Here is a 26669-nt window from a genome sequence, read left to right on the forward strand (position 1 = left end):
AAATTAATTAAAATCGAATTCGAACCTGATATTCTCATTAAAATATATAGTTCGGAAAACATCAAACATTATGCAAATAATACCATTTTCTAGTAAAAAAAACCTATATAACTTATCTATCTATCTATCTATCTACATAGCCTTATCGATTTTATAATAATAGTTCAAAACAGCTATTAAATTATAATTTTTTACTACTTTAAATAAAGTCATTCAATAACTAATTAATGTCAATATTTAAATAGCATAATATGGTTTTGGATACATACCTATTACATCTTAAGTAACAAGTAAAATTTAAAAATTAAATAAATGTATATTTCGTACTCGAGGTTATGTTTTATTGGGAAACCAAATATAATAAATGAGTATGTAATTGTCGAGCCATCACAATTACCCAATAAAGACTATAAAAAATATATAAAAAATGTTAAAAACGACTAATTCTTTTGTTTTTTTAGAATATTAATTATAATTTTTTAACATCGTTTCTTAAAAAAAAACTAATACATTTGCACCTTGTGATACAGGTGAATTATTATAATGAGATGCCAAAAAATGATTAAAGTTAACATTTTGTCTTATGAATGAAAATTTTTAATATAAAATTATGAACCCATACACTAGTATTCAATATAATCACTCACTCACCCACTCAAGTTTTTCTCATCGACGTGACGCTTTTGTTGAAGTCTGTATTACTCATAGTATTACTTACAGTCATCATAATATCATATTGTAACCTAATCAGTTTTATTCAGCATCATATTATTTCATTATATCCGTGGTTTATCAACACAAGTTGATGTCACTTTTCCCTAGCATCCATAAAAATAAACCAAGCTTGATTTTATCAGTATTTAGTCAGTTTGGTGTATGAATGTATGTTAAGTTTGATAAACATTTTTTTTTTTATAGTTAAGAAATTATTATTTAAACTCTTACCCATAAAAAAAATTCACTGTATGAGTATACGTATTTCGGCAACAATGTTGTCTTCTTCAGCGCTAACGACAGACTTAGTCACTTTTTAAGGTGCTAAATATAGTTCTAAATATAGAAGTCTCTCTGTTTTATAAAAAGCAAAAATATCATAAACCGATTAGAACTTAACTAGTATTGGTTATTATTCTATAATAAAGCGTCATTGCTGTTAGCGCAAGGTAAGCGTGAGTTTATCTCTTAAATATACGAATTGTAGGACGAAGACGAACAATTTAATTAAATATTTTCAACGTACATATAAGTTTTTATTTTCGTAATAACAACAACACGTGTCTATAATAATATAATAATAATAATATTTATAATAATTTAAGATAGCAATAATTGTAGGATTCAAAAAACATTTTCATATCAACGTAACAAGTCATATTATATTTCATAGAGTAAGGAATATTAATTGTGATATACGTTTATAATATATATATATATATATATATATGTGTATATTTAATTTGACAAGGTAAAAGAGTTACAATTAAGATCAATTCGAAAAATGTATAATATATTGTAAAATAAATATTTTTGTTCGTATTTAATATTTATAGTATATAATATCTAATATTTATAGTATATAATAACTAATATTTATATTATATAATATCTAATATATACTTTAAATTATTAGTATATAGCGTTTTCTACAATTTTAAATTGACTAGAATGTCGTTTTGACTAAAATTAATATCCTACGCCATAGTCGATTAAGTAAACACCACTATCATTAAAATTATTGTTCAGTGTATTGTTTTATATAAATACAGTTAGGAATAATAAACTTATAATACCAATAATAATAATAATAATACAGTATATCAATTACTAAGCGTGTCAGTCACTAATAATTACCCAAGTATAATATATTAATATAATTGGGCTAAATAATAATATAATTTATCATTGGTTTCATTAGTTATTAACGAAATAATTTACAATATAGCAATGATAGACCGATAACCTCAGAAACAACAATCGTTACATCATTTAACTTATATTATATTTTATAACCAAGTTTTATTTTGTAATTGTAATTATTTAATTATGAGCTTTATAGCCTTACGCAAGACGTCCTATTATGTTTTATAACCACTTTCGTTAACTATATATATATATATATATATACACATATTAAGACAAAAAACAATCAAACGCTTAATATGGTTTTTATGACATGTATAATAACATAATAGGTCATACAAATTTTAAAAAAACATTATATCTGACAACACTGAGAAAGAGGACTTTATGAACAATTTCCGCAACAAGGTTAACTATGTTTTATAGTTTCAAAAATTGGGCTTTGAATGATCAAGTGTATTAATTTGTGTATTTTGTATCTATGTATTTAACATACATTATGGTTTTTAGATAATTTAATATTATACCTAATTTAAGATCAAAAGTTACCTTATAATTAAGTTTATTATTATAAATTAATATACAAAAATGAAATTACTTTAATATCTTACCGCGCTAATTATTGTCTCGCTTATTATTTAGTAAACATGTACTATAATTTAATATAATAATTGTAACGGTAGAGGTATTCAATAAAGTGCAACAATGGCAGCAATTCATTAATAAAGCTTATTTACCGTAGTTTAGCAAAAGATAGAAAATATTTTCTTTTATAATGTTATCAACAGGTTAAATTTATAAAAGAACGTTTTATAAAGTATATTTTACTTAGTAACAATTTGGTTTTAAAATTTACCTCGAAACAATAATATTTTATCTAATACGTTTTATTATTGGAAATTCTTAACTGAAAAATTAGTTTCCAATTATAAAAAAAATAATTTTAGGATATTGTTTCAACTAACTTATTAAATTATTAAGAACGAAAAAATAATGTAGCGTTAATTGTTCAATTTTAATATTGATTTGCACTAACCCGTCACAATTGATTTGAGCGAATTATAAAGCATGAAACTAGAAAAAAAAAATTACAGAATTAACAAGACGATAGCTATGGTTAAATAAAGTTAGACAAAATTTGTTGACAAAAATTGTAGCTAATTTTGGTTTTATCATTATTAATTTTTATGTACTAACATTGATGACAAACCTCGATTCGTTTGGTTTAAAGTAGTGTCGGAAATATCAACTGTTCAAGTGCGTGTACTAAGTAATGTATAATATAATGCTATTAAATTTCAATATTTGTTTATAATATTATTACTTAATATACAAATAATCACAGGTTGCTGAACTGTCGGGCACGACAGGAGAATAACGTTAGTTTGAACAAAACATAATAAACAAACTCATAAAAAATTAAAAAACAGTTATAAATAATAATAAAATTATGTAACTATGATTTTATTATAAATGTTTTATGGGAATTCTAACTTTGGTACATATTAGTAATCGGTTAAGCAACTAGGCGGATTCATTGTGCCGTTCAGTTCATAAAAGCTGGCAATCGCAATGAAAATCAAATACCATAACATGAGCACTGCTCCGAATTTCCTGTCCAACTTCCATCCGTTCATGTGAGTGGCCACCAACAAGAACACTACGGTCGACAAAAGTGTGAGGGTACAATACGTCAAACCTAGAGAAAAATATGCCAAAAGTAAATGATAAATTATGATAATATTGTAACAAAAAAAAAAGTCTGAAATCATTTTAAAATAGTTATAATATTGTAAGTTAACTTGTTAAAAAAAACACAATTTTGAATATGGCCAAAAACTATTTTTTCAGTTTCATAGATTAAAATGTTTAAATATTTTTCAGTTTCGGATTTAAACAAAATAGTTCAGGGAATTTTTTTTTTTAAGGTTTCCGGCTAATGTGTAATCTTTTTCAAATATTCTATGCTTTTGTTACTTTTGCAGACGTCCATTACTACGACTTAACATAATGTAGCGGATAACAATAAAGTATTTTCGTCGTACTTGGAGTTTTATAGAAATTATATAGATAAGTATCAAGTAGACTATGATTTACCATGAATTCAATTTCGCAAAACCACACGAAACAATTCTCATGAATAATTGAATTATTCTGTATAGAATTTTGAAGATCGATTGATTTCATTATCAGTGGTTTAATTAAAATTGGAAGAGGGAGGTGGATGGGCAAAGCATCTATGAGTTATCTGGAGCTCTCTCGAAATTTAAAAAATAAAACCCGCAGAGGCATTCCCTTTTACAAGGGGAACAATTCAATTGCAATTTGCGAGTTCCTATAGCAAGAAATTAGTTTTGCCATCGGATTTAGCTAAACAGATCTTAGTAAAAAGTAGACCCCGTCCTTACCTTTGCTGTATACTTTTACGGTGCTGCCCGGATTAAACACTGCAGTTTGCAAAAACCACGGTAGTCCCAAACATACTAATATGTCAAAAACGTTGCTGCCCACTGCATTCGAAACAGCCATGTCACCATATCCTAAAAAAAAACACAAAACGATTTTGCTTTTAGGGTAATAGGTATGAGTCCAACACTATAGTTAAACGTTAACAGTGGCTATAGTGAACTATAGTGAGAATTTGAGGATTTAACCCCTCCCCTTGATAACCATTTTTGGAAATTATTTATGAAGTTATTGAAGTTTCTAGTTTTGGGCTGGTGGAAAGGTGAATGTAGTATTACTTTTATTTTCACGCACTTCCCAATCGCATTCCCCCCCCCTCCGTCCTAACTTTTAAACTCTTATAAACTTTAAAAATAATTACCCAAATCTGGTTATCAACCAGTCAAAATTGTTACTAAAATATTCCTAATTTATAAAGTTAAAGTTGCTATGAAAAAAACTAGTTTGGGTGGGGGTAGAAACATAATAATTTGTGGAAAATTGAGATCGCATCATATAAAAACACTATGAATAGAGAAAATTCAATTATTAATTAAACCTAGTGAGATAATGAGTTGTCCGTGATAAAAGAATCACCCCATATATATTTATTTTATAAGTACACACAAATTTATATATTGGCGAACTCCCTCCTTGACCACTTTTTGGCTACGCCACAGAACGCATCCATAATGTAGATCAGCGCAAGTAAGTTATGCGTAATTAATTTTACTAATAGATGAATTTTTTTCCTATTGACGGTAGTTATTGAATTGGTATTTAGATATTATGTTAAGCCGGGTAAGTGTACGGTTTACGTGAAAGCTAGGTTTAGTGATAAAATACAAAGACCGTTCAATCCTGGTATTGTTCACCAAAGGGTTTAGAGTCGTTTAGATATCATTCACAAGTGGTATTTTCTCCGAATAATTACGTCATAATATCTTCACTACTTCTTGAAACCTCGACCTTTTTGAACAATGCGCGAATCCACGAAATAGAGTGGAATATGTATTACTAGCCCTTTTTCTCTCTGTGCGAACTTTATTTTATAAATACATCAACAAGTGGCTTCAAACTAAATTTTTATTTTGTTTTATTAGAAAAAAATGAGTAAGGTCAAGTGGGGATTTTTTTTAACAAATCGGGCAGCAAATGTAAAATCATTTTATTTTTTTACAGACAAAAATCAACAGTTTTTTTAATTTAATTTCACGATGCATTAAGAGGACTCAAACACCCCTTTTTTAGGAGTTAGGTATAGGCAATTTTTAGCAAAATCTTAATTTACAGGTAAACTATGATGTATAATTAGTTCAATAATTAGGATGATTTTTTTTTTTAGTTAGTTTATTTTTCGGACTATCACGGCATCCTTGACAGCAATTTAAAAAAAAAATGACATCTTAACATAGCTAGGTACGCATATTTTTTATTATTATTTATTGACTAAATAATATCTATCGTAGACATTTTTATTTTACATATTTAATAAACCGAGAACTTTATTTAAGGTCTCTCATCGTTTTTTTTATATTATTAACCCATCATTCGCAATTTATATTTGAATTCTGACATTTTTCACTTTTATAATATGTGCTTGTATTTAAGGTAAAATTTAAGTTTTCTAAAAAACCGACGAGAGCACCTAGTTAAGAGTTTTTTCCATGACCATTTCGTTTTTACTTACACGCTTTTTCGTAAACACGTTTTTACGATCGTTTTTAAAGGGTATGTCATATCCTCTTAACATCTTACGGTTTAATTTTTTTCATGTAATAATAAAAAAAATGTGTTGTTTTTATAAAAAAAATACGATACATTTGTCCTTTTGTTTATAATAAGTAATTACCCACCTGACCCTATTATGGTTTTATTTACGCTTATTTCAAAATGAGTTAGAGAACGGGCTTGCCTATAAACAATTATTATTGTTAAAACACCCGCTACATTAGTCCTCTATAGTGTTTGTAGTACATTTTAATAATACAATATATCACTATATAATACTTATTGTGAATCACATAACATTATATTACCTTCTTTTACGACGGCGAGACTTGACAACGCATCCGGCACGCTCACTCCGGCTGCGACAAATGTAAGACCCATGACTGTATCAGGAATTCCAAGCGTATTGCCTGTGCACACAAAATGAATTTGCTTTAGTTTGATTTTGTAATGATAAACAATAAAAACAAATGTATTTTTACTGACCTATAACTGTGATCATCCAAACCATTATATACGAATACACTGATATCCAAAGCATTGATATGACAAACGTGAGACCGTACCAACTCTTGAATTGTTCTTTGCGACAATCTGGCATCGTGTAGTGACATGTGTAGTATATAGGAAACATTATGGCCCATTGGATTTGATCGAGGATGGTTCCGTTTTCCGGTTTTACCAGTGGATCAGTCTAATTATTTTAAGTAAAAACAATTCTCGTTATTTTTTTAATTTGGTACAGTATAGCGAGTGTATAAAATATATTTGATACATTATGTCATAAAGTCATACCCGCCCGTTTAACTTTATAAACAAATTTTTTACAATCGTTTTATGAAAATAAAGCAGATGGATATATATTTTTTAAAGAAAAAATCAAAACGTTTGAATTTTAATTATGTGATGTTAGCGTGTTACAAAGTTTAATAAAAATAAAAGTTATTAATTATTTCTATGAATAAATGCATTTATAATTTCTATTATTCTTTATTGGCTATAAAATGGAATCTTCTCTTGAAAACGTTTCCTATTTAAACATTTTTTTAAACCGCCTGCGTCGAAACTAAATTTATTAGCAAAAGGTTTATATCCAACACAAACAGCGTCTAGATTAATATTATTTATAAAAATGTTCAACAAAATGTAGTTATTACTAGAACTTTTTCAGCTTTTTTGTGTTAGTATGATGAGAAATTAAATCTTAAAATGAATTACAATACTTCTGAAGTATAAACAACGAAATGTTGCAGTTATGTTGTATAAATATATCGATAATTAATACTATTTATATCACTATTGAACATTTTCAAATTGTTTTTATTATGATTTACATGTGTTTTTTTTTAGGATTTCATAAATGTAATAAGTGCATGTAACGCATGCACACACATAATATAAACATGCATAGACGATTTAAATAATAACTTGATTCACCTCGGCACCCTCTTGATATTCTTTGGGAATGTAATAGTCGGGATTCTGTTGCCTGGTTTTCGGTACTTGGTTCGATTCCTGTTGGTCCACGCCTGTCGAGTCGTATCCTGTGGGACTTTTGGTACCCGTCAATTGGATTTGCTCTTGAATTTTTTGTCCGTCTTCTCCTATTTGTTTTTCCGCGAACAAATCGTTGATCTACACCAAACGGTTCCCTCATTATATTTTGTTGTGTAATGTTTAACTTTTCTACAATTGTAGGCTAAGATGATGACTTACCTGACCATGATTTCTGGGCGGGAACGGTAAATTCCAAGTGTTAGCCCAGGCTTCCAAATACAAATTGTAATATAGAGCCACACAGTACACCACGTAAGCCAGCAACAACAGAGAACTCTCCACCCTACAAACGACCAATGAATCGATTAACTAATTAAACATGTTCTACTCGTTTTTGTTACTAATATTCTATCACGTTCAATTACCATGATATCGTTTCGTTGTAGATGGCGAACAACATGATGAGTATGCTGATGGTATAGAAAAAAGAGTCTCTGCATAGCGGCCACCAGTTGAGATAAGTGACGGTGGACGAGGCCAGACCACAAACAGCTATGACGAACATTATGTTGAATACGGCAGACCCGATGACACCACTAACGCCGATATCGTCTTTGGCTAGGAAAACGCCTATTATTACCGTAGCCAATTCTGGCGCAGAACTTCCGGCCGCCATGAATGTCGCACCCGCCACATCAGGACTTACTCTTAGTTCTTAAACAAAAATTGTACATATATATATATATATTTATATTGCTATAGCGGAAACGGGACATTATACAAGTGCAAGTTAGCATTATTTGGCGCGGTATTTTTCCAAAATGTATACATAAATCTGTATGAATCGAACGTGCTCGAATATAGGAAAGGACTTTATTCAGTCAACCGAAAATAGTTTGCGTACACTGCGCCTGGATTAACAACCACTGGCAACAAACACAATTATATTCTGACGACCCATTTTAAACCCCAAGGGTTACCGTCGGCCGTTAAAGGTCGTACCGCTATGTGGGCATGTGAAACGACGGAACACTGATAGGTCTATGACCTGAAACGCGTGCTGAAAAAACCGGAACTGCTCTGATGATTTACGAACTAATGAATAAAACCCATCGAAGGCGTAACACTGTCTATATTTTGGCCAATCTATAATAACCGTGTAAAAACCATTATAAACCATATAAAAACGTGTTGGGCAAATTTTCATACCAATAACTATACGAATAATATACTTTAGTTAAGATAAAAATTGTACTTCTACAATGCCCAAGTCTAGTAATCATCAGTATAATATGTTTTACTTATACTATAAGTACTACATTTTTCTAACGTTAATGTTCAGTATGTAACATGCGTGTAGCGGAATTGCCTATACAGGTCGCCGCCCGAAAACGCGGCGAACTAATTTGCACTTGACTACTCTTAGGTATTCATAATTTTTGTTTTCTTGGATTACAATGTTATTTCTCTCAAATGTCAGTACAGCTTAATATATATTACCTTCGCAGATCCTGTCCAACGATTTGACGAAGTAATGATCGCAAACAATCGCTAAACCTAAGAAGCTATAGATGCACACAATGATGTGAAGTAGAACGCCTCCTCGTCGTCTAACGTGAGGTCTCATAAACGGTCGTGGAAACTGTTTGATCGCAGGTGGTGTGCATTTTTCAGTAGTCTCTGGGATAGTGGTATTGGCAGTTGTCGTATCAATCAGCTGGGTCGATCCCACCTAAAAAGGTAAAAATAATATAAATAAATTATCAATTACACTTCATTCGTTTATTATTTATTAGAATATAATATTTTACATTAAAAAAAAATAGCTGTCAAGTCAGCTTAGTATTGAATATTTTGTACATGTAAATAAACAGAATATTATATTTTATTTCAGTCGTTAATAATGACACCATATAAAACTTATGACTAGTTTGGGGGCAATTAACTGAATCGGCATTACGCTGTGTATTGTTTAACAATAAACAACATATTATATACAAATCCATTATAGTTCAGTAGAATTATTAGCTTAATAAAAAGAGTGCATGAAAATATTTAAGCGTTTTTAAAAATAAAAGGATAATTTAAAACTTAAGATTTAATTACTTTTTCAATTAAAGTTTTTGTATATTTAAATACCAAGCATTTTTATATACTCATCAATCCTTAAGAGAATTGACATTTTCAAACATTGCTATTGTGTAATGTAAATTATTTTATCAATGGAAATTTCACTTTTTGAATTTTGTTCAGAAAATATTATGGCTTTTAGAATAAAATGTATACTCATAAAAAATGTATTTATTATTCGCATACATTTTTGGTGGAATGTTTTTAATTCCAATCGAACACATTAGCTCAAGGTATAAAATTACCTACTATAAATATAATATTATAACATAATAAAACTTTTATGATATCTTGCTTGTGGATGTATTTTCAGAAAGTTATGAAACTTATTATAAACTAAAAATGATTATAGGTAGGTATGATTTTTAATGTATGACCTATACATTTTGTATAGTAATGGCACGTTAAAATGTTATAACGCTATAAAATTAAATTATCGTTATGATGCAATTAGCAATTAGCAATTTTATTTTTATGTTTTATCGACGTCATACACTGACGTGTCAATTGAACATAGTGGGTAGTTGTCAGTTGATAATAGTTAATACTTTAACCAAATATAAAAATACTCTTTTAACTTGTAAAATATTTTACTTTGGTGCCCCCGTACACCAAAAAATTATACTTTGAAGTATATTTTTTAATCTCTAAGGTTAAAAAATATCTCCAAAATTGCACAGTTCTATGGTCTACAGTATATTATTTCCCAAACATTTTACAAGCAGATTTTTATAGGATAAATTACCGGAGTAGTATATTGTGATGTCGAGATATCTTTTTTTGACGTTGTGGTTGCTTGCAGGTCATCGGGTGCAGGACTATCTGAATACTGGGGAAGTGGCGATGACGACCATTGTGTTTCTTGGGACAACGGAACGGTACTGTCACTAGGTCCTGTGCTCATAGTGCAGTCTATGATAGCGGTAAGTCCAGCATACAGCAACAGAAACCCTCCCCATAGTAGAATTGAACATGATCTGCTGGGCCTCCTTTGTCTAATCATAGGACGAAAAATAAGTGTGCTCTGAAATCAATAAAAACATAATAAAATGTTTTATTATTCTTTTTCAAATAATTTACAAAGTCTTACACTAATCAGAGTTAAGTAAAAATATAATTAAGGTAATAAATAATGACCTGATTTACGGAACATGTATTTAGCAACTACTAAAAAAGACAAAGTATTAATGTATTGAATTTTGTATTCAAACCTAAATTCAAAGTTTTACTTCTTTGATGTTTTTAAAATTACGCATTGTAAAAGAAAATAGAAAAATCGTAATTTATGAGAAGCCTTTAAAATACAAGAATTTACCTGTTTGAATAGGTTTAACTTCAAAGGATTCGTCTTAACGTTTATTTCTTACAAAACACTTATGACCTTTGTTGTAGAGGCTTTATTTATAATAATTTAAACATTTCTTGCAAAGAACGGTTTTGCTATAATTATTATTTTATAATTAAAAAAACAATCGACCAAATAAATGGTTACGTCATTAGCGCACTTTTATCCTAAGTCATAAAAGATTGCAATTTATACTAAATGTATTTTCTATTTAATACTACTGACCTATTCAGACTTGCAAAACCAAAATAACAAAACAAAAAAGTGTTACACAACTTTTTACAAGTGAACATAACGTAAATTGCTTAGGCGGTTTGAACCCACGGGAAAACTCAACAGAATTAACAAAAGTACTTTATCGAATTATCTTGTAAACTCATTAGAACACCCAGGAAACTTTTAGGGGGCGTGGGACAATTTGTTAAATGATTGTAATTAGTGAACCAATAATTAGTGAAACCCGTATTACTTGATTAAATAACCATTTCAATTATAATAGAACAATTTTACACCTCTAGCCAATCTCTTCGAACCGAAATAACGGTTTATTTCTCAAACGGTATACTTAGATTTAGAAATATTTTCGTTATCATATCAGTAACAGTTATAGCCTATCACACAGAGAGTCATAACTCACATAAATGAAAAAAAAAATTGAATATGAATAGTTGTAAGTCAATCAAATTTTGTTTTAAAAATTGTGTCGGTATACATTCTTTAGATCCTCCAATAGTAATTTAACGAATAATGTTGTTCTATTATATTGACTATCAATCTTACGCACAGAATTAAATTAATATCAATGATAACGTATTATGCTATCATAAAGAAAATAAATCATTATATTATAACTAGGACAAATAACAGATTTTAAAGCAAGTTATGTTCGTCAAGAGATATGAATCCGCATGTATAATGTTTATTTCTATTGCTTTATTAAAATAACGAGATGAATATGATTAAACACTATAATAGGTACTTGACTGTATAGTTTTATTGTACATAGCATTTTATTATTTATTTCTTCCATCGATTTAAAGCTCTCTAACAAAACTCGTAGTCGTTTGACATTCTTTAGCTGTTCGACAGGGTGAGGAAACATACTAATAGTACGGTTTGCTGCAGCGCGCTTGACATTTTACAAGCCCAAAGAATGCCCATTCGCCGAACTGGCATAAAAAATAACAAGGGGTTTATAGGAATCACGTATAACCCTCGTGGTATTCAGCATTCCGACAATTTTATTGACATAATACGATTTGCAAGGGTTGAGACGTTGTATGGGAATTTAACGAAACAAGTTAATCGACAAGCCATTTGCCTTTGTTAATAAGCTGCATTACAATACGAACACAACACAATATCGATCTCTATAAGAAATTTTAAATATTTTATAAAATTATACGGCAATCAACAACCGCACAGGAACGATACCATTTGTTTACCGAATACATTTGAAATGCAGCAGTTTCTTATAATTTTTAAATGAATATTTTAATAGTAATATTTTTAAATCGTTCGCGTTAATTATATTTTATAAAATGAATAATAAATAATACGTATAAATTAGAATTATTAAATAAGATGAATATTAAAATTGTGACGGACGCGGTACGGAGTGAGTGAGGTCGAGGACTAAGGTTGTTGATCTCATTTGGGAGAAGAGGCGAGTGAGAAAATTAAACGACAGTGTTTTCGAATAATTAAATTATTAATGGAAACGGTCGGCTACATAAAAGTGGTCCGTCCTCGGTTCATTTCGGTTGTATAATACCTATTTTATTATATTATTCTGTTAAGTTTTTGTAAGCCAACCCGAATACGATTGAAAATTAAGCCGCGACAAGGGTTTTATTAACGGCCATGTATATAGACACAAGTATATATATATTTATATATATGTATACATACGCCTCCGAAAGTTCTTATCGATTCCAACTGTATTCGCTACTGTCTATATGTGTCTACTGTCTCGCTCGACTTTGCTCCATCTCTCTCTCTTTCTCTCTCTCCCTCTGTATATATATATGAGAGAAACTCTGTTTATGTATATAATATATATATATATAAATCTACCGGGTGATTATTTTAATGCCCTACACTAGTTAACTCTTAAAATAATTGCAATTTTGTAGTGTTTCTTTTTTAAAATATTAGTGAGACAATATTTATTTATTTTTTATTTTTTAGTATTTTCTCGAGCTTTATCAACTTTTTTAATTTAAATGGTAACGTTTATATACTTTTAAGTTTTTAAATAAACAATAATTTGCTGAAAATGTTGACTGGTCGATAACCATTTTTGAATAGTTTTAAAGTTATTAGAGTTTAAAATTTAGGATGGGAGAAAGGGTGGAGAGTAGAGTTATTTTTATATGCGCACATTTCTCAGCCGCACTCCACTCCAATTCTTAATTTTAAAATCTAACTAAACAGTAATAATCACCCAATAGTGTCATTGCGTACACACAGTACACAAGGCGTTTTTACTTAACTTTAAAAAAAAAAAAAAACGAGACCCATCAGCGCGATACTGACGACCAGACAGTGGTTTATTATGCGGTCCAATATTGGGCGAAAAAAAGCCAATATCGACGGTAAAATTAAGCGTGGCGATATTATCGTTAATTCAGATCTAAAACACTGCCGAGGTCGACCCACCCCTATTGTCCGATTCGCGTGGCCACCGCCCGTATTGTTTTTGCCGGATAATCATTATAGCAACCAACCGTATACTATAAACCCATACTCGTATAATAGGTTTACTATTATATTATAATATTAGCGGTACTACATCATTAACAATATTATTATGTAATTACTAATTAATATCGCGTTATTAAAATCGTCGACTGTACAACGTGACGACGGCACAACAGCTGCTGTGGCGGAAAGTTCAGGAAGTCGGACGGGCGAGATGAAGGAGAGGTCACAGCTAACACACACGCTGGTTTTTGGCCGAAAAGCGCACATAATCCCAGAGGAATTATAATTGTACAGACTCCGTTGGCGGGTAGGTCGAGGTAAAAAACCCGAAAGAGAAATCCGAGAGGCTTATTACCGTGTTTGTCTTCGTTAATGAGAGAGACTATATTATTATTATGCACTGCCGGTAATTTCGTGCGCGAAATAAGCTCCTTTCATTTACCGTCATCCGGCCCGTAATAGGGTCCGACACCTGTCAGCGACGGCAACGGAGAAGACGGTGTGCAAACCAATTAAAGCGTTCATACAACCAACAACAACAACGGCAAAAAACTACCCTGCCGGAGACGTTTATCGGTCCACGCCGAGAGCCCTCGACGATCATAAGAGATTTCGTACAATCGACGGTATTTATGAATAACAAAAAAAAAAAAACTTAAGCTATCGATCGATAGTATTATTATATTGCTTATTTATTTGTTTTTACCTTTTTGACTTGCGTCCGAAAATGTCTATGCGGCTGCGACTGTCGCGGCTTTTCGGGTGACGCCGGTTATCTCGGACGACGAGTAGCGGTACAATAAGACGGTTATTATTTTATTTTAATTTTTTTTACCAAATTTTTGTATTTTTTTTTTTTTTACTCAATTAAAGAGGATCGCACGCGAACAGGCCGGGAGAGAGGGATACGAGCACCGTTGGTCGACTGCGTTTAGTGTGCGATGCGCGCGAGTACACGGTCTCGGCCAAGGCGCAAACTCGCCTCACGCCAAATACCACCGAGTGTTCCGCACCGTGTAAAATACATATAACAGAATAAGTATCGATATTCCACCGCCGCCGCCGCCACCGCCACCGACTTCACCGCACCTCCCCCCGTTGCGTTTTGCAATTTTTGTTCTCATTTTGACTCGTCCACGCCAGATTCGGCGTTTGCGGTTAGCGGTACAGCGTAACGCGTATTAAAATATACACGGGCGTTGGTCACCCATCCGAGAACAACGCGTCCGACTTGTGAAATGACGACAACCGAAAAGATACTAGACACTAGTCGTATTGATTGTGAACGTTAATTTGAAAACCTCTTAATACAAATACACACGCAAAACTACGTATTATTAACAAATATTGTAAAATCGAAAACTGGTTCACGTCACTTTAAGTTCGCGCCAATTTCAACACCGGCTTAGCTGCTATATTGGAACTGATCGGTGGCAAGCGTTTGGTCATAATAACAATTGACTCGAGCCGGGAGTATAAAAATATAAATAAACGGAGACAACAAATTAATAATGTGCCCACCAAACGACTCTTTAAATACCCGTATAATTATTGATATTATAGTATACCTATTCTACCTCTTGACTTAATCGCGTCGGGAGTTAAGTCGACCGAGCACAACGCACAAGCACGAGCGCACCAGCTGTATGTAGTTTATACGGAAAATTCCCTGGTGTAAATTTAGTCCACACAATAATAATTACATTACTATGTTACAGCAGGTAGCTGTGCGCTTATTAGATATTATTAGGTCAACGCGTACTCGGAGATTATTTACAAAATAAATTCAAGGTCGATAACAAAAAAAAAATAACCATTTATAGACCACAGAAATAACCAGAAGGGAAACCTAAGCCGGGACAGATAAGTGTCAGACATGATGTTTTTGCAGATTAAGTACAATTATCACCATTTTTCCTAGACTTATCTTATAGGCAATTTATTATATTAGCTGGCTCCAGCCGCAAAAACAATATGGCAGTTGCCTTTTTTCGACGGTTCATATGAACCCATTTAATTTTTTTTAAAGTTTCTCTTCTGGTTATTCTGTGTTTAGACCAACGATAATAGAGAATTGAAATTGAAATAATACTAATCGCCAATCGGGTTGAAAGCGTCAACCGTAAATTATAGACAACCTAAAGCTGGCGTTTACTTTCTGATCTACGCCGATTGCGATGGGTTAGTTCGGCAGATAACGAGTAAAGGGAAATAATTACCTATCATATAGAATTACACTAAATATAGATATATTAATTAATTTAAATTAATTATAATTTTACGACCAACAAAAAAATTCAAGTCACTGGATTCCAGAATCTCAACAGAGAACACTTTACAGGTTTTGTAAGACAATATCATGGAAATAAATATTATAATATTGAACTGTATAAATATACATAAAACACCAAGAGCGGAGTAACAACAAAATTCAGGCCAATATAATTCACCTAGGTCAATTATTACAAATATTTGGCTATCTAAATCTCCAGTGAAAATTTTTCTCACTAGTTCGAAAATAATTAAATAAGTATTTTATCAACATTTAAAGGATTCTTTGCTGCGTTTTACAATATTTTTAGATTTTCTAATAAAAGGTAGAAATAATATACATTTTTTTTTACAATTTCTAACTAGCCTACTAATTACGTTTTTTATTGTTTTATACGCATTCAGTGTATTCTAGCTTTTGCCAGGAAATACGGGTTTCATTGAGTTTATTACCAAAAAAATTAACAAAAATCTCAAAATAAATTTTAGGCAAATAAAATAATGTCTTTATATAAAAATAGTCTTTATTACAGAAGAAGTACATGTTTAGTATTTACCTACCTATTAAATATAAGAGTACTAATCACAAACGACTAACAAGTAATTCCAAATTATCTTTATACTCCAATTTCTAGAATACAAACAATACTAATAATATTTTACCTAATTTACCTATTAATCATTTCAATTTTCTCTTGATAGCGATAAAAATAAATCCATTTGTTTATTTATAAAGATTTATACAATGTGGTTAGACAAAACATTGTTACAGAAACGTTAAAAAAGTTTTAGAAATTCAAACAAATATATTTATATGTACCTCATATAAAATAATTTTCAATTTATATATGTGTCATCCAAATTTGTTTAAAATATGTTAATATTATGTCCTCTTGTACTCTTAGTCTTCCCTTTGTATACTTTTTAAAAGTATAATTGTTGTATTCAAAGTCTTGTTGTGTACAATGTATTTAATATTTTTTAATATTTTGCTATACAACTAGTACATAATAGAGGTTATAGTACTGAATTTTACTTGATGTATTACACTAGTTTTTTTTTTCGTAGAACTAATAAATATTTTCATGGATAATCGAATCGTTGAAAATAACAGTAAAGTGAATTATATATTATTTTTTCTGTGTTAGAATCGGTGAAACCATGCGTGTTAGGTTTATTATAATAAAATAAATAATATATGTAACTGATATTGCATTGTAATACATTTTGATTAGTGAATGGATATTTGTTTAAAATTGTAGATTACCTACACAGTCTATGCGATTATTCCAATGACTTAATTGGTTATAATTTAATAAGTACTATCAACTCAAAATAATTTTTAGGACTTCCATAAATTCAATGATATATATATATATATATATATAATATTAATAACTATGATTTTGTATTTATATTATGATATTCAGTATATCATTATACTATAATTATATTACATACATAGTATTATGGTATTATTTTAATTTTTACTATTTAAAATTACAATATCTATTATCCATAGCGCATATTATTATTGTTATTCCGTTGAGTACTTTGTACTGCGTCTCTTCCATGAGATTTGATGTCCTTATCAATCTATGTCTTATCACCGTTAGCCAATGAAGGTGTTATCTGTAATCAAAACAAAACAAAAACACGTGAAAATAGAAGTGAGCAGTCGTTTGAAGTATAAGCTGCGAATAGGCAATGATTTCCAGCTTGAAGTCATTAGTTTTGAATTAAAACATTTGATTGTTATTTTCTATTTTGAATACGATAATAATTCAGTATGAAAGTGAAAAAGAATAAAGAGAAAGAACTTAATCCTTTCGAACTACACATAAACAATAAAAAGTTCAATGTTCTTGGTCGTAAGTCAAAAAATGAAGTGGGCAAGCCTGGTATTGCCAGATCAAAAGCTATTCAGAAGGTATGTGATACAGTTATTAATAAATGTATTCAATTTAGTTATAAATTATAATTTTGACTTTCAGAGAAAAAAATCATTGCTCATTGAGTATCAGCTTAAAGGAAAATCGAATAAATTTGTCGATCGTAGAATAGGCGAAAAGAATCGTGCGATGACAGCTGAAGACCGTGTAATTGCAAGATTTACTGCTAATAGAGTTAAAGCGCAGAAGGTATGATGTTTTTATGCTACTCTAGTCTTCTTGCATTTGTTAATTGAATTTTTGTTTCCACAGAAAATGAAATATAATTTGGGAGAAGAAGATGACCTCACTCATCATGGACAATCACTTTCTAGCATTGAAAAATTTGAAAAACCAATAAGTGACGATGATGACGATTCCGACGATGATCGTACTGGAGGAAAACTAGGAGGTATATACATCTACTTTGAGAGTATTATTCTTAAATTACAATTGTATTTCAAATTTGTCAGTGTTGTGGAATTTTACGTCATATTGTTTACAATGCTCGAATTTATCACTTTGCCATAACATAATATTTAAAACAATATTTTATAAACTAAAGTGTTATAGGTATTTAGGTAATTTCACCACTAACAAATCATACTCATTTGTTAACTATTGTTTTTCAGCTGATTTTGTCGATAAAGCTCATTTTGGTGGAGGCGTTTTGAGTAGAGCTGGTGATGGAGAATCTAGTCATCGTGATTTAATTGACAAACTGATAGCTGAATCAAAATTACGCAAGTATGAAAAGAAACAACTTAAACAAGAAACTAATGAGCTAACTGAACAGTTGGATAACGACTGGAAAGAATTAATGCCAGTTGTTCCTACTAAAAATCGTGGAGAACAAGATCCAGAAGACGAACCTCCTGCAAAGAAAAAAGTTGATAAAAACTCTTATGATGTCCTTATGCGATCATTAAAGTTTGATGCCAGAGGAACGGTAAACAAAAATTACTTTATTATTCAAAATATTACAAATATTATAAAAGTATTACTTTTCATTTTCCTTAAGCTTCATCTATACTAGCGAGCCAAGCCCCGAACTGCAATACAAATATTTTACAACTATATGTTGCAGCAAAATTTTCAAAAAGGTTTATCAAAATACTGACATTTAATGCATTGCCATATAACATTTAGCTATAACACATCTTGTGTGTTGTTGCAGTTATTGGTTCAGCTTGCTAGTGTAGATGAGGCTATACAAAAAAACAGTATGTTTTTGTCGTACGACGTAGTACAATTATGTAGTATGACGTATTACGTAGTACAAGTATGTAGTTTAAATTTTGCTGTTTAAAAGTAGTATGTTTTGCCTTCTAAACTTAAATATTACTTTTCGCAATAAACCGTGAAAGATGCTAGTTTTGGTAGCAAACAAAATTACTGAATGGGTAACTTGGGATTTTAGTGGCACTTGTCCTTTATCACACGTTTCATTCTTACCCGACATACACAAACATACTAGAAAATAAGGATTTTGATATTAATTAACCACTTTTTACATTTATTTTAGGCTAGTGATAAATTGAAATCTGAAGAAGTGATCGCTAAAGAAGAAAAAGAACGATTAGAAAAATTAGAGGCTGATCGGTTAAAGAGAATGAAAGGTATTGATGAGAACGAAGTTGCTAAACACAAGAGTGCGGACGATTTAGATGATGGGTAAGCAATAAAAAATAAAGTGCATTTATTATTTATTCTTTGTTTTAACCAGTTTAATATTATTATAGTTTTGATTTTGGTGATGATGACGTTAAGCCATTAGCTTATAATTCTGAAGGTAAACCTTTGAACTGTGGAGATCTTATCAGTGTAAACAATGAAGGTAACTAATAGTTATTAATATTAAAATATATTTATGTATTTTTATCAATTGTTATGTTAATTTATTCTTTGCTTGCAGAAAATGTTGACGAAGATGAAGAAAATGATGACCTCAATGAGAATGTAGATGAAGAAGGAAGTAAAGATGGTGATGAGGAAGGGTCTAGCGAAGAAGCAATGTCAGACGAAGAAGAAAGTAATTTGAATGATTTGAGTGATCTCAAAGAAGATGATGATGAAAACTGTGAAGTGAAAATAAATGGTTCTAAAACTATTGATGATAAAAATAAAACATCCAAACAATTTGTTGAAAAGTTAAAAGAAAAAAAAGCTATAATGGATGAAGCAAGAAAACAACTACCGTTTACATTTAATGGTAATGCATTATTTTTATGATTTACAAACTTAGTTATAGGTTAGTTTAATCTATATGTATGTTAATAATTAAGCAAAGTATGAAAAATGTATTGCTTGAAGTTAAAAAAGTAAAATCTTCACAGCTTTGCATCGAAACTAAAATAACGAACTAATCTAATTAAAAATTGTTTCACTGACAATAGTTTTGATAAAATTGAATTTAAAATAAAATATTAATTAAGCAATTCCCACTAAATTTGTTTATTTGTTAATTCTTAAGTAGTCATAGTAGCAACATCAACATGCTTTTTAATAAATGTATTACTTTTAAAGGTTGCCAACAATTTATTAACTACTTTGGCCCCATTACACTTTTTCTTACTGTGATATTACTATATTTACTTAATTTTTTTTTTAAATAATGATGTAAAAAAAGTTTTGTTAATTTTAAAAAAAGTTAGAATTTCTTTTTTCATGTCAAATATCTGTATATTATAAAGTTTGATAAAAAATAAAATATGGAAACAGTTATTAGCTACAGCAATTAATGAGAACATTTAGCATGTCCACAAGTATAATTCAATAATTGAGTATTATTGCCTTATTAATTATTATTATTATGTTGTTTTTAGTGCCAGAGGAATATGACGGCTTCCAAGAAGTGTTAGAAAACAAATCAATTGTCGATCAAGTTGTTATTGTTGAACGTATGATAAAAGTCAACCATCCGAGCTTAGGAAACAATAATACGTCAAATTTAAAGAGACTTTATCCTTATTTATTACAACATTTAAATGATACGTCGTGTTCAATTGTAAGTATTTATTTTCTAATTACAAATTAATAATTTATTTTGCAAAATATAATGTGTTGTATGTTTTTAGGAAGGTTGGAAACTGCTTAATTCATTGGCACCACATTTTTATGATCTTACTCAATTTTTCCCTGAATATGCTGCCAAATGTTTTATCGATGTATTAAAAGAAAAACATACTGATTTTATCGAATCGAAACCAAAGCAGATAAATTCAGACACTGTAATATTTATCTGCATATTATAGTTTAGTATTTATTAATCTGTGTTATTTTTAATATGTAAATTTTATTTTAGTTAATTTTTCTAAAACTGGTGCCTCTATTATTTCCATCGTCAGACTACTACCATCCCGTTTGTACTTATGCCGTAATGATAGCGTGTGAATTACTGTTTCTTTGCCGAATAAAGACTCGATCTGACATTTCTTCAAGCTTGTTACTAACGACAATTTTATTAGAAGTGTGTATAATTTTTGTTTTTAAGCCCGTAAAATCTAACAAAACTATATTTATAACTACATTTGATTTTTTTAGTATGTTCAACTATCAAAAAGGTTTATTCCAGAAGTTGTTAATGTATTAAGAGGTGTTGTCGGAATGGCGGTGATTGATGAACAGCCAATTAGTTATGTACAGCAGTTTAAGCCAAATATGAAATATTTACTAGTTGGTGATGCCGTATTGCCGGCTAACTGGCCAACCAAATTGGCGATAAAAGAAATATATAATGAAAACGACATTGACACTGAATTTAAACTTACAGCAATATATGTAACATTAGACTTGATTGGGAGATTTAGCCAATTGTGTGATAACATACAAAGTACCAGAGAAATTTGGTCTCCACATCTAAAAACCATTAACAATCTTAAAGTAATTATTAATTTTGAATTTTTACAACTTCAAAAAGCTTGCACAGTGACAAAATCACTTTGATGTGAAACTGTAGATTGTAAAAATTGTGCAATTAAGTTGTTTAACTTTTTAAGTTTTTCTCATAAAAAAATAAGATAAAACAAATTTAAAAAATGTGACAGGTAAAAACATAATATTTTATAAGAATTATTTCCTTAGTAAAAAAAATCGTCTATAAATTATTGAAGGTAAAGTTACTAGCCCTTCTAGGAAAAATAGTTAATGATATTTTCTTGGTTTTTTTACTATACATCGGCAGAATCGTGTTAAAAGAATACCTATACATGTTTGTAAACAAATTCGAAAAATGTTCTAAAATTTGTATTGCACAGTAATTTTAAGTAGAGTATGCCTCCATTTGTAGGATTTTCTCGATTTTAGAATATAAAAGGTGAACTTTTTTAATTTTTATTTTGGCCACAATTTCTGATCTATAGTCTTGCTCTATATAGAAATCGGTTCAGATGTAAGATATTATGGTCTAGAAAGAAAAAAATGTGAAAATGCACACATTGTTATAAAAACAATATCTACAGAACAGCATCAAAGTTAAAAAATGTTTCAGTAACACTAACACAAAAAATTGACAGTAGTTATTGTTTTTTTTTTTGTTTAGCGTTGGTAATTTTTTTTTTATTTGAAAATTTAAATTGTTGTTATTTAGATTCAATCAGATATTATAAATCAACAAATTGATAGAGTTAAAAAAGATTTGGAAACGGTAATCAATAAAAAATTAGAAAAAGTTCAAACTCTGTCAGATAGGCCTAAAGCATTGCGACTTTATGAACCTAGAATTCAAAAAGTGTATGTATTTACTTGCTTTTGTTAAATCGTTTGAGTACTGTTTTAAAATGTAAATAATGGTTTATTTAGGTATGATGGTCGAACGTTTAAAGTAGAATCTAAGGAGAAGGCTGAGCGAACCAAACTAGTAAAATGTTATAAACGTGAGATGAAATCGGCCGTTCGGGAAATAAGAAAGGATAACAGTTTCTTGTCTAAATTGAAGTACCATGAACAAGCTAAAAGGTTTGTGTTCAATATATATATATTTTTTATTCTATAAACTTTGTTTTGGTTTTAAACGATTGGGTCTTTTTTTTTCTAGTGATACGGAGAGACGAAAGAAAGTCAAACAGATTTTCAGTTGGGGTGCAAATCAAGCACATGAAATCAATAAACTCACCAAGAAGAAAAAGAAATAAATTACTTACCTATACCATATTTTGTTGTTACTATTTCATGTTTACATATTAAACAAGTTGTGCTCGATACTAGTTTTTTTTAATAACGATGTGAGTTTATAAATGAAATATTGTCATTTATTTAGTTAACTGTTGACGATAACATCTAATAAGCTGTGAGACATATTTTAAGTAACGATAAAAGTAAAGACCAATTACAAATACAGTATTTTTTTATTTATCCTCTGAAATGAAAGGTAGCATTTTTTAAAAAAAATTTAGCTAAATATATAATTGAATTTGCCGGCGTTTGTAAACTATTATTCCGTCTCGTCTGTGAGAGCCCAATTCATTGTTGTCACAAATCACAATGACCGAGCCAGTTGTTTGCTTGGGCTTCATTAGGTGTATCCAACTCAAAAAATAAGTACAAAATATTTTTTTAAACTTAAACTCTAGCTAATAAAGTATATTTTTATTTGATTTTCTGATTCATTTATTTTACTTTTATATATCATTGTCTATTGAATTCATATACTCATGCATTCAGATACTCATTGTTAGATTGTCTAGCAAATTCAAACTCCATATTCAAAAATACATAAAACAATCCGCGTGTATTGTTATAAAACGAGACTACATAAAAAAAAAAGTTATGTATTGTCAAGGCAGGACAACCTACTAGTGTATTATTTTATATTTTCTGTTTAGTTTACGAGCAATCTCGGAATAAAAAACCAATGCGAAATGGCGATAAAGCGAATTTTTTTTTTTTAAGACACACGAACAAGTAACGACTTGGAGATTTATTCTTTTGAAATCGAGTCCGCTCGGGTGTTTACCAAAGCGGATACGAGCAGGTATTGTTTGGTTGTATACTTTTATGTGCCATTTATGAATCCAAGTGATCCGCGCTCTTCGTTTTATTATGCAAACTAGATATATATTGGTTTTTATGTAACGTATAAACGTGTCAAAACTGTGTATAGTACCGCTGGGTATAGTATACATACATATTGTAGTGTTTAGGTAGCTTTACGTTGTTTAGCGAATTAAACATGGTCGCTTTCAAACCCCCAAAACCATTGTCGTATTTAGAGGGGAGGGTGTCATGTGAGTTAAACGTCTCCCCTCAATTTGCATGTACTCGTTGAATTATTTTAGTAGTTACAATTTTGGGAATAATTGATAATTGCTATTACCAGAAAATTAAATATTAACAAGTACCTCCCAAAAAAACAATCGCAAAATACGTTACCGCTCAACTATCATGGAAAAAAATTATTATTTCTGTTATGATCGTAGAAAATCCGTTTTTTTTTTTATCCAAAATGCCTATAATTCGTCTTGAATTTAGTAGGTATCTAATATGGCGTTTTATTAATTTTGAAAGTTAGTTTGACCGACTAAATCTGACTTTACTATCTTCTTTAACGTAGAAAAATACCTACATTTATAGATGAAAAAATGGTTTGGGGACATAACTTGCTCAAACAGGGAGGACAGGCAAAGGATATTTAAATAGAAATCTAAAACAAGAGTATAGAGAACACATAGGCCTAGAGATCCGATTAGAAACCGTTTTCGTTCCGGTACATTTAGCGAAAGGCTTGGCCCACCAAAGGATGACACCACCAAACGACGTTCTTGACCTTTGAACATTTCTACGGCGCCCGACGTTTATCTTTTAACGTTACCACCTCGGTTCGCATCCATATATTTGTTCTAGCAAGATTGGCCCTAAAGCTATGCGATTCACCCTTTCCCGGACCGGTATATTATGTTTTAAACGATGAGTATATGCGCTTCGGGACCGTCGAGGGTACAAAATATATATATTTTCATAATATATTATATGTGTTTGTATATAAAAGGATGTCTGTAAACGCAATTTCCTTTTCTAATAATACACGACTGAAATCCGTGTAGATGCAACAACATGTATTGTGTGTGTATCTATGTATGTACCTATCGTCTGTATTCTGTCCGGCGAAAACGTCGTCGTTATAATATAATAATAATGTATATACATATATTATAATATGTACCGTATCTGACGGAAAAATAGATCCTTTTCATCCATCGTGTAATTTATTATACCGTAACCGGAATTAAAGTAGTTCGTTTCGCTAAAACGATTACCGCGCAAACGATATATCCATACTTGCATATACTTAATGTTTTTAAGCGACAGTTATTATGAGCTTTACATGAAAAATATTTTCCGGTTTGGGACGGACAGTTTAATAAATTCAGAGCAAAGTTAGCTGTATGTTATACACTGTATTTAACTTCAATCATCTCCATTTGCGGATATATCAGTTTTTGTGTTTATATTTCTAGAACAGCATCTTATTCCACTCCCGATCACTATACTATTGTAAGATAAGTTTGTTTATTTTTCCAAATCTAACATAAGTCTTAATTTTTCATCGTCATTCTTAATTCTATCCGTTACAAAGGCGGATTCAGCATCAGTTTACGGTCTGGGCACTTAATAGGAGAAATTATATCATATAGCTGAGCATAAGCGTATACTAATATTTTAAATATTATTTTTTGCCAACGGGGGTGGCACTTGCCCCCCAGTGCCCCCCCCCCTGGATCCGCCCGTGGTACGTTATTTATTTTGTCCGTCAAGTGTGTATTATTACAACATTTTGAGATTAGTGAATTTTATGGTTAACTTGTACAAACAACAATTCATATTTAGTCCTAAAATTAACAGAACGTTATTATTATACACAATCTCAAGCAGGTAGTAAATGTAAGTTACTATCGCATGCGGAAGAGCACATCTGTTATAAATGGTTATGATTTTGAACGTTTGCACTTATGAAAGCGCCACAGATGAGTTCCTTCAACCATGATGTACGATGACATGAATTAGATTATCAGATATAGTCGTTAATAACAGCGTATAATATATGCTCGTATAAGCTAACACCAATCTAAGTTGAATTTACAAACTCGTCTAAATATGTGTGTACTTAGTATGTTGTGAACTATGTTGTTTTGAAATGTAAAATATTGTTGACTCGTCATGTCTGTCGAGTTAGAAACGAAGCGTTTATGTGTGACATTAGGCCCTAGGCGATAGGTTTTTTTAATTATGATAATACTTGGGTCGTTTTGTACTTGCAGTATAATTTTAAAATTATATTTCTTAATGTTTATTAACACGTCAATGTTACGATGTAGTTGGACAAGGGAAAATTTGAGAAACAAATAAAATTAACAACAATTAAAATTGTTGGTAAAACGTTACAAGCGATTTCGGTTTATTTGAAAACCCTTTCACTACAAAACATATAGGTTAACTCAGAATACATATTTTATTTTTAAATAAATTAAGAGAAACAAATAAAACAGCATATCGAGGTGATGTAATAATATTGAGTATGGTCTAATATTAATTGTTTTTTTGACGATTGCATCAAATTTATTTGTTATGCAATAAATACAAAAATTATTATAGTCATCTAAAAAAAAAAAAAAATAATAATCAATCATACAGAGGGACACGCGTTTAACGAAAACTTTCAAAGAACTCTGTACATAAATACATTTTTTATTGACATTGCAGTCCGACATTATACATAATGAACGTCAACATTAAATTGGCGGTTCTGTTTTTATTCT

At 30.3% G+C, this 26669-nt stretch overlaps 2 protein-coding genes across 2 annotated transcripts; one reads left to right on the forward strand and one right to left on the reverse strand.

Moving 5' to 3' along the window:
• Positions 1 to 1617: 1617 nt before the first annotated feature.
• LOC126842731 (probable sodium/potassium/calcium exchanger CG1090) lies at positions 1618 to 14701 on the reverse strand. Its single transcript, XM_050579850.1, has 10 exons — positions 14421 to 14701; positions 10409 to 10687; positions 9034 to 9265; positions 7959 to 8247; positions 7753 to 7876; positions 7474 to 7671; positions 6523 to 6730; positions 6345 to 6446; positions 4269 to 4400; positions 1618 to 3559 (listed from the first exon to the last, which is right to left on the reverse strand). The coding sequence occupies exons 2-10, from the start codon at positions 10664 to 10666 to the stop codon at positions 3366 to 3368; spliced, it is 1737 nt and encodes a 578-aa protein (XP_050435807.1). The 5' UTR covers positions 10667 to 10687; positions 14421 to 14701; the 3' UTR covers positions 1618 to 3365.
• A 2922-nt stretch (positions 14702 to 17623) lies between these two features.
• LOC126842729 (nucleolar protein 14) lies at positions 17624 to 23117 on the forward strand. Its single transcript, XM_050579846.1, has 14 exons — positions 17624 to 17915; positions 17980 to 18126; positions 18190 to 18328; positions 18549 to 18865; positions 19442 to 19590; positions 19659 to 19753; positions 19832 to 20128; positions 20742 to 20923; positions 20994 to 21146; positions 21221 to 21385; positions 21460 to 21798; positions 22505 to 22647; positions 22717 to 22872; positions 22952 to 23117. Exons 1-14 carry the CDS (start codon positions 17775 to 17777, stop codon positions 23046 to 23048), a joined length of 2520 nt encoding a protein of 839 aa, XP_050435803.1. The 5' UTR covers positions 17624 to 17774; the 3' UTR covers positions 23049 to 23117.
• The last annotated feature ends 3552 nt before the right edge of the window (positions 23118 to 26669 follow it).

This window comes from Adelges cooleyi, unplaced genomic scaffold, assembly GCF_023614345.1.
Source record: "Adelges cooleyi isolate 19-005CV unplaced genomic scaffold, UGA_ACOO_1.1 ACOO_flye_CR_arks_rails_tigmint_CR_PRNA_574, whole genome shotgun sequence".
Lineage (NCBI taxonomy): Eukaryota > Metazoa > Arthropoda > Insecta > Hemiptera > Adelgidae > Adelges > Adelges cooleyi.